This window comes from the organism of the source record quoted next, unplaced genomic scaffold (assembly GCF_019419815.1).
Source record: "Pyrus x bretschneideri cultivar Hongxiangsu unplaced genomic scaffold, Pyrus_bretschneideri_v1 Contig3, whole genome shotgun sequence".
Taxonomy (NCBI): Eukaryota; Viridiplantae; Streptophyta; class Magnoliopsida; order Rosales; family Rosaceae; genus Pyrus; species Pyrus x bretschneideri.
Genome location: NW_025999612.1, coordinates 9,663,340 through 9,676,874, shown reverse-complemented (window position 1 = coordinate 9,676,874; position 13,535 = coordinate 9,663,340). Strand labels below are relative to the sequence as shown.

Genomic DNA, 13,535 nt, shown 5'->3' with positions numbered 1-13,535 from the left:
CATTTTCTTTTTTCTTCTCCTACATCACTTCTGTTGGTGCAGCACATTGGTATATTCTTGTATGGAAAATGACTAATAAAGCCATAGACCGTCCAAGATGCCAAATCTACAAAGAACAATGCTTTTATTTGGTCCGTGTTAAGAAACGAGTTGTCGTTTTACGTACGAAAACACGAGTCTCAACCGTCAACCGAACGAGTCAACAGTAAAAAGCGTAGGAGCAGGGAGGAAGAAGAAGCAAGAACGATGAGGCCTGAGATCGTGTTGTTCGGAGACTCAATCACCGAACAATCCTTCCAATCGGGTGGCTGGGGCGCCGCTCTAGCTGATTCTTACTCCCGCAAGGTCTCTCTCTCTCTCTCTCTCTCTCTCTCTCTAACTGTTATGGTGGATCAGTAAATGTTGGTAATTTTTGGTGATGGGGTTTGATAGGCCGATGTAAAAGTTCGTGGGTATGGCGGGTACAACACGAGGTGGGCATTGTTCTTGCTGCAGCACCTCTTTCCTCTGGTAAATTCTTTTCTGCATTCTCTGCAATTTTTACTGCATCCTTTTCAAAGGTAAAAGCTTTTCTGGTTTGTTGGCATTGGAATTGCATTTATAGGGTTTTATTCTATTTAGTTTTTTGTTAATTAAATTTGGTTTTTGTTCGATTCTTGCTCGTATTGATTTACATTTCTCATTGTGCATTTGATTTCAGAAAGTCAATGTCTTTGTTTGCTAGTATTTGATAGTATTGCTGATGAATCAAGTTGTCTTGTTAAGATGTTAGATTGGATATGTGATAGTATGCATATGACTGTGGGAAAAAATGATGATTTTGGAAGTGTTTGCGAAAATCGTAGAAGTGATGGCCGTGATATGTGATAAAAGGATAGGATTGGATTGATGTGGAAACGTTTAAGGAAGTGACCGTATCCCAATGTGAATGTGCAGGATTCTGATAAACCTCCTGCTGCTGCCACAATTTTCTTTGGGGCCAATGACGCGGCTATTTTAGGCAGAACAAGTGAGCGGCAACATGTTCCTCTTGAAGAGTACAAGGAGAATCTCAGAAAAATTGTTCTTCATCTGAAGGTTCAAATTTGTTTACCTTTCTTATGAATATTTTAGTTTTTCCAATTCAGTCTTCATCCTTATTGTCTGATAGATGCTATTTTAAACTTGTATAAGATCGACATCGTGGGTAATTTACTTTTGGAAGGACCAAAGGAGCTATAACTACCAATGGTATAAGGTTGATTACCCAACTTCTACCATTGCAAGCATCAGGCTCATGTCGGGGTTTTGATTGCAGGAGTGTTCCCCCACCATTTTGATTGTGCTTATTACTCCACCACCTGTTGACGAGGATGGGCGTAATGAATATGCACAGTATGATTTATTCTTCTTAGTTTCAAAATTTACTACACAAACATAATTGTCTTCTTTGCTCTTCGCAATGTTCATGTGATCGGTACCTATAACATTTTGATTGTGTAATTGGGTTTCACAGATCTTTATATGGTAAGGATGCTAGGGAACTTCCAGAAAGGACGAATGAAGTGACAGGAGTTTATGCAAAGAAGTGCATTGAGCTAGCTGAAGAAATGGGTCTCCGCTCCATCAATCTTTGGTCCACATTGCAGGAAACAGAGGGTTGGCAGAAGAAATTTCTAAGGTTTGCCATCTTTGAAGCCTCAACTTGTACAGTTTATGAAACAATTTAGCATCAAGTGGTTGCAACCAGATCTTCCCTTGCAAAAGAAGCACTATTTACTGATTAATGCCTTGGATTCTGCCATAATAGTCAGATCAAGATCATCTAAATGAATTTTGTGATTGTTAGAATGGGGATCGAAGTTATATGAAGATAAATATACTCTAATTTAGTCCTAGAACTACTTAATTTTTTACATCTTTGAAGTGTTTGACGGTGTGAGAGATTGAATAATCTGTCTTAATCCATTTTTCTTCCGTTGCAGTGACGGGTTACACCTAACACCAGAAGGCAATGCTGTTGTCCACCAAGAAGTCGTCAAAGTTTTCACCGAAGCATGGTTTTCTGCCGCGGAAATGCCTTATGATTTCCCTCACCACTCAGAAATTGACGGGAAGAACCCCGAGAAAGCTTTCCAGCAACGATGCATATAACTAAAATTTTCGATTGCTTCAAGTTTACAATTTTTCAGAGTCAAATGCTATTTTGGCAACTTGAAACTTTCTTCCCCTCCGAAACACTTCGCTTCCTTTGGAGACATGACATAGAGAAGTGTCATTCTTTTTTTCCCTATCTGCTTGATTAGTATGTATTTCTTGTTCATTCAAGATTGTAAGAGTGAAATCTATTTTGTATTCGGAGATTGAGTTGTGGGTTGCTTGGCATTTTGTCTTTGGTACGAGCGATATTGGGGATGATGGATCCGAACAGAGGACCTCGGGTGCAACGTAAATGCTCTTAGGGAAATAATTCTCTCGCTCCATTTTTCTTCCCTGCATTATGCTCTTTTGTTCTAAGCGCTTGATTCTCCTTTGATTTATTCAGTTCAAGAGGCTTAGAACAAAGGGGAAGAATGCAGAAAGAGAAAACGGGAGCGCAAAAGGGTATTTCCCAGCTCTTTTATATCTTTTATTAAGTGTGACATTCCTAATTTTAAATTTAAGGAACAACAGTTAAGCAAAGAGGCAATAAAAATGCTTGGCGTTATGCAAACCATTGCAATTAACAGTGGCGATTAAGTCTCTAATAAATTTGACAGCTTCTGATAGTGAAGTCTTTCTTAACGACTTTTACTAAATTAACTTCATTGATTAGAGTAAAACCGATTTTTACTCTCAAGTTTGTCCTAATTGACTTTTACTTTCTTTGACCATAAACCAAAAGATAGGAACAAAATAAAGGCTCATTTGAAAAGTGCTTTTAAAATGATGAAAAACACTTTCAATTAGAGTGCTTTTAAAGCCAATCCTTAGTAAAAATGCAAGTGAATCATAGAAAAACACCTAAACTGGTGCTTCTTGTAGGAAGCACTCAAGTGCTTTTGGAACCCAAAAACAATTCACCAAAAACGATTTCAGTCATTTTAAAAGCACTTCCAAACAAGCCATAAACAAGGAAAATGAAATTCACATAACAATTTTTTGCTTCTGCACACCCTGGTTAATTTTGTTCATTAATTCTCCATTAAGGTAGTGTTTAAGATGAGAAAACGGGGTGCCAAAATCATTTCCGACTGAATAAACCTTACATAACGCCATTACAATACTTAAGACTTTAGTTAATAGATTTAATTACAGTCGGGATAACAACAAATTAAAGAGAAATTTATAGGACCCAAAATTTGAGACCAACAAAGAATCACTTGTGGCAAAAGTATGTAAATTTAGCTACGGCAACCAACCCTGACCGTTGGATGAAGCAAGATCAACGGTTAGGATCTATCCTTACAATAAATGCATTTCCTCCTTCACCTATTAAGCAACAAAAGTACAATGGTGACAGCTCCCAAAACAGAAGCTGCCCCATTGTTTCACCACTAAACCCTAACGCATTTTGCTTAGAGCATCTCTAATGGAGCTCAACAAGCTCAAAAAACAACTCGTCTCCCAAATCCACGTTCCATTGCTCGCACCGGAAAACTATGTCAAATCTTACGCTATAAAAGATGAGTTTCTCTTTGAAGCATCTTCGCCTTCAAAGAGAAGCTACAATTACCTTCAAGATTTTCACTACCTTGATCATCAATTTCATGTCAATGTTTCCTCTTCAAACCCTATGTTTGGGACCCACACCCCATGTTTTGATCCGTACAGCGACACATCCTACCCGTACGATCAAAATTCATCACATCAAGATGTGAACTTTTACGAATGTAAGCCTCTAAATGTTGCAGAAAACAATGGGGTACATGGCCAAGTTCTGGACAACTTCCAAGGTGGGTCCTACTTGAATTTCCCAACTCATCACAGATCATCAAATCCGTTTGATCATGTGGTGGGAACTTCATCTCATAGGAGAGCAACTGATTTCCTGCCGTTGGATTGCACTCAAGATATTAAACCCATGAATTTTTCGATGCCGGATGAGGTCTCCTGCATAAACAATGCAGACCAAACTGGGTACTACAGAAAATTTGGGATGAATGGTAAAAGCGAAGTTACCGGAGTAACAAGGGGGTCAACGGTGAAAGGTCGAAAGAAGTCAAATGTGGTCAAGGGTCAATGGACAACCGAGGAAGATAGGTAAAAACTGAAAGATTTCACCAACAAAAAAAGTAAAAACTGAAAGAAATAAAACTTAAAACTGCATTTTGGGTTGTTTAAGGTCTCTAATGATGTCAAATTTGTGTTAAACAGGCTCTTAATTCAACTTGTTGAGCAATTTGGAGTCAGGAAATGGTCTCACATTGCTCAGATGTTGCCTGGGAGAATTGGGAAGCAATGTAGGGAGAGATGGCATAACCACCTAAGGCCTGACATCAAGGTATTCGATAATTGACCGACTTATGATGGTTTGGGATTGTTTCTGGAAGAGCGAAAAACGCTTTATAACAGCCAAAAGTACTTTAGATTATGTTTGCTGAAAATTTAGAAGTGCTTATGTGTCATAAGATCGAGAAGTACCTACCCCGGAATCACTTCCAAGTGTGTTTTTATGAAGTATTTGTACTTTGAGGAAAAGCACTAATGAGCACAAGTGTTCTATAGAGAAGCGATCCCAAACATGAATGATCATTATAAAACTAGACATGCTAATTACGTGAATATTGCTTTTGGGTTTGCAATTCACTTGACGAGTAATGCTACATGAATCATGTGTACATTCATGTATGGTTGTGTAGTGTGACATTACTAATAGTTAGTGGCGTAGTAACGTCGTGGTACAAATCTGATACAATAAGAAGTGATGCAAATGGTTTTATTTGTTTTGCAGAAGGATACATGGAGTGAGGAGGAGGACAAGACACTGATACAAGCTCATGCAGATATAGGAAACAAGTGGGCAGAAATTGCAAAGAGACTGCCCGGAAGGACTGAAAACTCCATCAAAAACCATTGGAATGCAACGAAAAGGCGACAATATTCCAAGCGAAAATGTCGATCAAAGCACCCTAGGGGCTCCATTTTGCAGGAATACATCAAGAACTTAAACCTAGACTCGGCAAGCAACAGCACAGGGAGGCAGCGAAAGAACAGTTCAGCTAGCAACAACAACGGTGGCGGCACCAGCACCAAAGCAGCTGCAGCTACGTATCAGCAGCCACAAACCAACGTGGGACTTTTGTGCGCAAACGATCAGTTGGTTCCGAGCTACAACTATTTCAATGAGGACCCCGATTTTTGTTTCGACGAGAACATCTTCGAGGAAGGGTGTAGCATCGATTCTCTGCTCGATGACATCCCTTGCGCTGCTGCTGTTGGTGAGAAGAACAGTAACTTTGATGGTAAAAATAAGATTGATTATGGTCATGTTGATAAGGGTAATTTTGATGAGAAGGATTTTGAGATGGAGATGCAAGTGGATTTGGAGAGTAATGAAGTGAAGAAGGAGATGGATTTGGTGGAGATGATTTCTCAAGTGAACTAATTAAGCTGAAGTTTCATAGAGTTTTATATATTTAATATAAATTTTGAAGAAAGAGAGAGGGATGCAATCGGCTTTGAAGTCGATCGAGTTTTAGTTATCAGGGAAGTGTAGTAGGGTAAAATTTTGAATGTAACAGTAAGTATATTTCCGTTTTTCTCATCGCATGATGAGAGATAGAGAGAAAGGGACATATCATGATTACACAGTTCTATTACAATAACATAATACAGAGCTTAATATATGGTTTACGATTAATGAATAATGGATATTTGAGTTTATTCATAATATATGTACTCTTGCTGATAGCTTATGTATGCGTCAATATTTTAAAAGGCGAAGGCATGAGTGATGTGTTTCATGTATAAACCCCGCCTAGGCAAAAATTTTGACATGTGCACGAAACCTAAATTTGTTAATATATTATATAAAACATCTAAAAAAATATATAATACTTTGTAAAACAAACATTCATTATCATTCAAAAGTGCACAAGTAAAGAGATGCTTATCTATCTATCTATCTTGTATATGAGACAAAAAATAAAAAGTAAACAGAAAGAAAGATAGTAGGGTAATAAATGTCAGCAAAGTGGACTCAGTTTAAGTTTTAAAATAAAAAAAATCCAGATTTCTACAACTAAAAGAAAAAAGGATGTCAGTCAAAAACTTTAGACGCGCCTCAACCACGCCTACCTTCACTGGGTATAGGCGATTTCATGGTCGCCCCGCCTTTGAAACCACCTAGGCGCGTCTCGGGACGTGTTTTTTAAAACACCAGTATGTGTAAAGGGTTTTGAATGTATCACCTACGTGTTCTTCCAGCTGCTAATAATGCTTTTACTTATTAATTAATTAGGGTTTTAAAGTGTTATAGTTGTTTTAGACCAACTTGAACATTGTGCCGACCTAGGCATGCCGTGACGTGCAAGCATGATTAGGTCACATAATCCCAATGCACATTGATTTGTGTTGCCCAAGTCCGACAGTTATTTGGCGATCGATAATTTGACGTATTCCAACCCACATTGATTTGTATGGATGAGGATCCGGATCTTTTTATGCAGATCTTAAGAATTTTTATATTCTAATCGTTCATCGTATATTATAACGGTCAATTTTCGTTAGATATTATTTATGTTTAATTTTAAATAAAAATTTCAAAATGATTTCTAACTGCATGATATACAATGAATGACTAAGATGTAAAAATCCCTAAAATCCTTAAAATTTGAATCCGGATGGTATCAAAATCCAATTTTTACGACTGACACAAGTTTCGATCTTAGAATTTTTGACCAAATGTGCAATGAAATATTCAATCAATCGTATCCGATTGTGAAACAAACTTTGTATACCGATGATGAGTTGCATTTGGAAAAAGGAAAGCTATTTCAAGAGATCGTCTTTCAAGTGTGACGGTCACATTGTCACAAAACATGTATACATATACTTACTGTTGTCCTACAATCACCATCACCTTCTTCAATGGTTAATCCTTTTTCGGGGTTACGTTCTACACCCAAATGGTGAACCCCTTGAAAAATTCGATTACAACTTGAAACGAGAAGAACGGAGGATATGCTACTTCTCGTCACATCATGTGGTCCAGAAAAATATGAAATTCTAAAACAAAAACAAAAATACAAGAAAAAAGCAACATGAAAATATTAAGAGCCCGACCACTAATTAGGTTCCCCTGCCTGACCTACAATTAAACTGCAATTTTTCATCCAACTCCATCAGCAAAGAGCAAAATCTCATTGCGCTACTTCAAGCGCTCTTCGGCTTGGATTTAATACGCTTCACCCTTGAATATAGGAAAACTCCGGCAAGCGCCACTCCGGTGCCTGCATTACATTGAAACAAGATTATATATACTTTCGTATCAAGAAACGTTTCTTGTAACTAAAGTCAGTATCCAGCATACAGAATCAATTTTTACATCCTTGGGAAATGAAAATCAAGCAGGACAAGTAATATTACCGAGAGCGTTAATAGGTGAAACGGGTGTCCTGAAGAAGAGAACAGAGCTCACAATAACCACCACACGCTTCACGCAATTACCCACAGAATGAGTAACAGGTGATACCCTCTGCAATATCATGTACGAAACCTGCATTGTTCACCAATGGTCAGCAATTTACACGAGTAAGCTGCAGAAAACAAGAGGAAGCACCCCTATGTTTAGGAAAATCGAGCATCAAACAGGAAGGTTCCAAATACAGTTAATACACTTCTAAGTTCTAACTATTCCTCACATATTTTGCACACTGAAATTTTTCGATCTGATTTAGTAATTTTACTCTTTTTTAATGCAGAGTACAAATTTATTTTATCCTAAGGTGGCTCCTCAACCCCATCCGATTCCCAGTTTTAGAACCCACAAAAGGGAAAAACAAAATCAAAATTAAAATTTGAAGTCAGCACGAGCACGATCATGACAGGATTTCAAGAAAGTTCATAAACAATCATTGAAGAAAACACAAAAGGTGAGCAGTTAAGTTTGGGGCATGAACAAGCTAAGAAGAATTTTCTGGTTAATTTGACTTGACAAGAGATTGAAAGTATTGCACATACTATTAAACGATATTTTATATGTGACTTTCTGTTACCTAAAAATACTTTTTCAGTACTTAAGGACAAGTATGTTGAACATCAACAATTAACTCAATGCTCTAAACAAAAGCTCATGAGAAGCCCAGAAAAATCGATAAATAAACGAAAGGGATATTAAACCACACAACCAGATAAAGTCTAACCTGCTGATACGCGTGGAAGCAGAGTGCAGCAATGAAAGACCTAATATATAATTGTTTTACATTCAGACCCTGTAATTGGAGAGAAAGAGTTAATCAGTTTCGAGTATAATCTACAATGACTCTGTCGCAATGCAAGCTTTAGCTTGTAAAAAGATACTCACAGCAGATTGCAGGACTGCTGGAGTAAATTTCACCCCTTCCATGAAGATACCCACAGGAGTTAACAAGAAAAAGGACATGACTGTTATAATTGAGAAGAGTGTAATGTTGTCCATATTTGCCTGCTCAAAACAAACTGCTGGTTACGAATGCCATCAAAGACAAATAAGAAACATAGAAGAAGTAAACATGTGTATCTATTCAGTCCATGAGTCCGGTTCTCAGGTGACCTGATTCATGGTCACCCACCCTTGGATTTGATATCAAGAAATGGGATTAAAACATTAAAAGCATGTCCATTTATTTTTCACCATTGATATCAAATCCAAGGGTGAGTAACCGTGCATTCCTTGGCCACTATGTGATCTGGAGGACATTTCTTTTCAGTTCATTTTCTTACCAATCAGAAATTACCACCTCACTACCACTACAACAATAACCAACACAATAGTACTTCTGACATAAAATATGGAAAACATATATTACCTCTTTCTTAACCATGACCTTTTTGCTAAGGACGTTACGAGATTGGTTTGTCAAGTTGGAAGCCATAGCACTCCAAAATCCAGCCCTTTTCACAAACAAAACGATGATTATATCAAATAAACATTAATGCATGCACAAAATTCTTGATTGATCAATCATCAATCAAATCTAGATGTTGTGACTCTTTGTCTCTGTTTTCGGCATTATTTTGAATTTACCGTGATTTCTTACCAATTAAACGAGACCTCAGTAATTGATGCCAGTCCCACTCCACCAACGATTGGTATCAATGAAGCAACCACCCATGGAGTGGGTATCTATATAAGCATCAAGACATATAAGATATATTGGGCAAAAAAATTGGGAATCAATTAAAAAATAGAAGCCATAAAATCCTACAATTGGATACATAGTCTTCTGAATTCAAACAAGTTTTGAATTTATCATTTGCACTAAACTAAAAACTGCAGTCAACGTACGCACAATAAAGAATTTTAAAATAGCATATAGACAGATAAAGGGGCAAAACTATATGAAAATCCTTACCTCCCCGAGAAACATGGCTGAGAGGATAACTGAGAAAAAGGGTTCACTAGCTTTGATCGTGTGAGTAAACGAGACAGCCACTTTCCCAAGACTCATATTAGTAAAAAGGTTACCCAAAGTATGCACAATCGCCAGTGGAAGAATTGCTGCGAGCTGTTGACAAGTTGCTTAAAATAAGAATCACTTAAATGGAAATCAATAACCCATATATCTGACCCTCAACTTAATCAAACTAGTATGTACCTGTGCACCACTAACTCTCGGTTTCTTGTACAGATTCAAACCCCACATAAGCAGAACAAGCACAGTCCCAACAGCAAATTGTATTCCAGTGACAGTTACTGGGTATGGGAACACCTTCAAGACCTGTAAAGAGAAGTTTCCTTAATCAAATACTCCCTAAATTGCATGTAATCAAACATAATGTACTCCTATCTCGATCCTTATATTTCGGACTGTTCAAATTTTTATTGAATTGGAGTAGATTGCATGAAGCTTTACATTCCCTTTTTATCACCTTAAAATTACATCTCCTTCTATTCAGTTAATGAATAAAATGCATATTTTACGGGGTTTGTTTAGAACTACTTTTTAAAATGACTGAAAACGCTTTTAGAAAGAAAAAAAAAAAATTGTAAAAGCACTCTACTTTGAAAGTGATTGATGCATGAATAAAGTGTTTTTTTTAAGATTCACTTGCATTTTACTAAGGAGTAATGATTGGTTCTAAAAACATTTTTCATCAAAAACGCTTTTAACCATTGTAAAAGCTACCTCAAAAGCGTTTTCCAACCTTTTCATATTCAAAAAATAAATTCGAGCAGACTTCCTGTAAGGTAAATTCCGCCAAACCAAACAGAATCTACCCAAAAGAACTAAAGGATTCTAACAATGCATTTTCACTAAAAGCAGACAAACTCACAGCAATCACTCATTTAGCAATTAAGAACACAAGAAATCCAATAAGTAGAAGCAGAAGCAAAATACGCAAAAACTACCTGCTTGTTGTAGATATTGAACCAGATGTTGAAGAGGAACCAGAGGCCAAACAACGCCCCGAGCTCAAGCGTTTTGAACAAGCTGCTTCCAGATTCAGTGCTCTCTTCGGCGGTCTCCGCAGTGGCCCGAACCTCAAAACGCTTCGTTCCGGCATCGGAATCGACTAACGGCACGGACGTCCACGGCCTGAGCTTGAAATCAGAGGAAGACGATGACAGAGTCCAGGATCGGCGCGGCAGAGAAGCGGAGAGCGCATCATTGAAATTGTGCGGCTTCGAGGAGGCCGAAACGCGTATCGGATCGAACCTAGAGTTCACGGCGGGGCTCGCCGACGGCCTCCGAGTCTTCGGTAGGCGGAGGGACGGCGTGAGAGTGAAGGTAGCGCTCTGCATTTTCGATGCTTAGAAATGGAGTCTAAGAGCGAGATGCAGAGAGAGAGAGAGAGGGAGAAGGAAGGAAGGCCTCGAGGAGTCCGTCGACGGATCGAGATTTTAGGTTGACGAGGAGCGCAGTGTGTGTATGTAAACGGAAATGAAAAATTAAAATCTCAATAAATATAATAAATACAGCGGAATCGGTATTTTTCCGAAATTTTGGAATCTCGAATATTCTATATTCTATTTTTTTTATATTCTACGATTAGTTTTCGTTAAGAATTATTTATATTTAATTTAAAATAATTTCTAATGGCACGATGTACGATAAACGAATATGATTTAAGAATCTTCATAATTCTTACAAAGAGGATCAGAAGAAGATCCTCATTCTTACCATGCGTCGTTTTGAATTTCCCTTTTTTATTATTTTTCGTATTTATTGAGATTTTTTAATTTCTATGGAAATTCGATTTCTTGGTAGGTGAAGGGCATTTGCTATTAAATAGTTTTATTTTTTATGTTTTTTTCTTAATTTTTATGACGTTGGCTTGCTTTAAGAAAAATAAAAATTGGATGGGGCCTAGTAATTGACATTTTGGTGGGGGTGGGCGGCTTGGAAATTAATATTTGATTTTCAATCTTTTATCGTGGGAAAGATTTTTGTATCGAAAACTTTTGGGTAGCGACTTCAACACATTTGTTAATTTTGACCGTTGAGGTTGCCCTTTTGCTGGAGAAATTTTTAGTTGTGATGGGAATACGAATAATACATCACGTGTTTTTATGAAAGTGGTGGAAAATTTAAATTTTTAAATTATTAACCTTTTAACACATATAATCCACCATTTATATAAGGATACGTGGTGTACCACCCTATGTAACGATCACACTGAAAAATCTCTCATTCCGTTAGACTGGCAAACTCTGGATCTGTAGATTTCACATACCAAGGGAGGAATAAACCATCTTTCCCGACTATCAATACACGCATCTTGCTCACTAATATTTATTACAAAATTAGAGAAATCTGTATAAAGTGAAAAAGTAAGCGTGAAAATTATTTCTTAAAATTTTAAGGCGTACTTGAAATACAGTCATATATTGGTATTAATTAACATGTTGATGCTTAAGAATTAAAATGCTTCCACATCCCTTCTCTCCTCCCAAGTTTCCATTTTCTCGTCCACATACATAGTTATACTTCTTTCTCCTTTGTTTCCCATCCACCCCACTTTGTCGTAATATGATGGCCAACAAGTCTAATTTATCATATTATAGTATTAATACAGATATCATAATATCAATAGATTTTTTAGTGTGTTGGGCACATGGCTCAGGGGTTGAAAGTTTAAAAAAAATCTCAACCAATTGTATTACGACACTTATATACTAAGCCGTGTTCCTGGCACATTAAGAAATTTCTCCATAATATCAATACAATATTATGTAACAGTGTTTCAGTTACACCGAAAAGTGAAAACTTTATATTTTCTAATAACCAACAATGCCTAGTGGAGACAAGTGTTTTGATGGGTGGAATTGTTGTGGTGAGAGGAGTCATGATGAGAAGGACAAATTTGAGAGTACCACTTGCCAAGTACTTGTCATACCAAACCTTGTTGGTTGGAGACTTTGACCTGCCTCCTTTGAGCTTTGGATTGGTTAATACCAATTTCACTATCATACTAATGTGTCTTATAGGTAATTCTTTGTTCTAAGTTCAATGAGCAACTTGACTTTTTTTAATAAAAAGTTTAGAGGTTTGGTTACTTTCACTACCAATGTTAGGGCATACTCACGAGTCCACGACTTTGAGTTGGAAGGACTTACGCATGGTATCTAACTGTCCACTGTTAATAGTATGGATTTATGTAGGAAATTATAGATTGTGAATCAACAAGGATTGTTGGCAGTGAGACTCGAACCTTAGTAAGGGCGTCACACAAAGTAAAGACATTACCAATTGAGCCAACCCTCGTTTACTTGATTTGAGTAACATTCCTTGATCATGGACTTGGATCTTCCAACTATTTAGTTCGTTCAAGTCTTCTACCTTTCCACCACTGTGGTAAAGGGTCACGTGATCCTTTAATGGAGGACATTTTTGTAAAAATTGCCTCACCCACTACTTGGGTCACTAGCCCCACCTTTTCGCTAATACCTTTTTCCTCTTTGGTGATACATTTTCCTTCTTTGGTTAGAGAGATGTGAAAAGGCTAAGGCTTGGTAATGGGGATTTTGGCGAGAGAGATTCAGTTCTACTTAGATTAGGACTCTAAAATTCTAAATTTCATGAATGATCAGTTGAACTTTTGTGGATTGTGAGAAAATTTTAGTGACCTATAAGCATGTCAGGAGAAATTTCGCAAATCTGGAAAGCCTTCAAAATATGATGAGTATTATGTATCTTCTTTCTATGATTTTTTTTTTATACTTTTGATGTTTCCAATAGCCCTTCTTCATACCTATGATATATGGTGGTGGGGTTTGTGTAGTTTGAGATGGTGAGGGGTTAGGGTAGGTGATGAATATATGTACTGTTGTGGTCTTGTTCCCTTTCTTTTGTCATTTTGTATTAAAGATTGCATAGTTTTACTGATTTGGAGTTATTCAATGACATTGGAATGGTTGTTGTTGTGTATTT

At 37.2% G+C, this 13,535-nt stretch overlaps 2 protein-coding genes and 1 pseudogene across 2 annotated transcripts; 2 read left to right on the top strand and 1 right to left on the bottom strand.

Annotated features, from left to right (window-relative positions):
• The first annotated feature begins 82 nt into the window (after positions 1-82).
• LOC125479617 lies at positions 83-2,364 on the top strand (annotated as a pseudogene).
• A 1,186-nt stretch (positions 2,365-3,550) lies between these two features.
• LOC125479705 (transcription factor MYB98-like) lies at positions 3,551-5,777 on the top strand. The gene is made up of 3 exons (XM_048589428.1): positions 3,551-4,221; positions 4,336-4,462; positions 4,913-5,777. Exons 1-3 carry the CDS (start codon positions 3,551-3,553, stop codon positions 5,564-5,566), a joined length of 1,452 nt encoding a protein of 483 aa, XP_048445385.1. The 3' UTR covers positions 5,567-5,777.
• A 1,192-nt stretch (positions 5,778-6,969) lies between these two features.
• On the bottom strand, positions 6,970-10,987 carry LOC103953007 (triose phosphate/phosphate translocator, non-green plastid, chloroplastic). The gene is made up of 9 exons (XM_048589961.1): positions 10,514-10,987; positions 9,759-9,881; positions 9,516-9,668; positions 9,201-9,286; positions 8,970-9,054; positions 8,486-8,605; positions 8,325-8,393; positions 7,549-7,678; positions 6,970-7,412 (listed from the first exon to the last, which is right to left on the bottom strand). The coding sequence occupies exons 1-9, from the start codon at positions 10,904-10,906 to the stop codon at positions 7,336-7,338; spliced, it is 1,236 nt and encodes a 411-aa protein (XP_048445918.1). The 5' UTR covers positions 10,907-10,987; the 3' UTR covers positions 6,970-7,335.
• Positions 10,988-13,535: the final 2,548 nt, after the last annotated feature.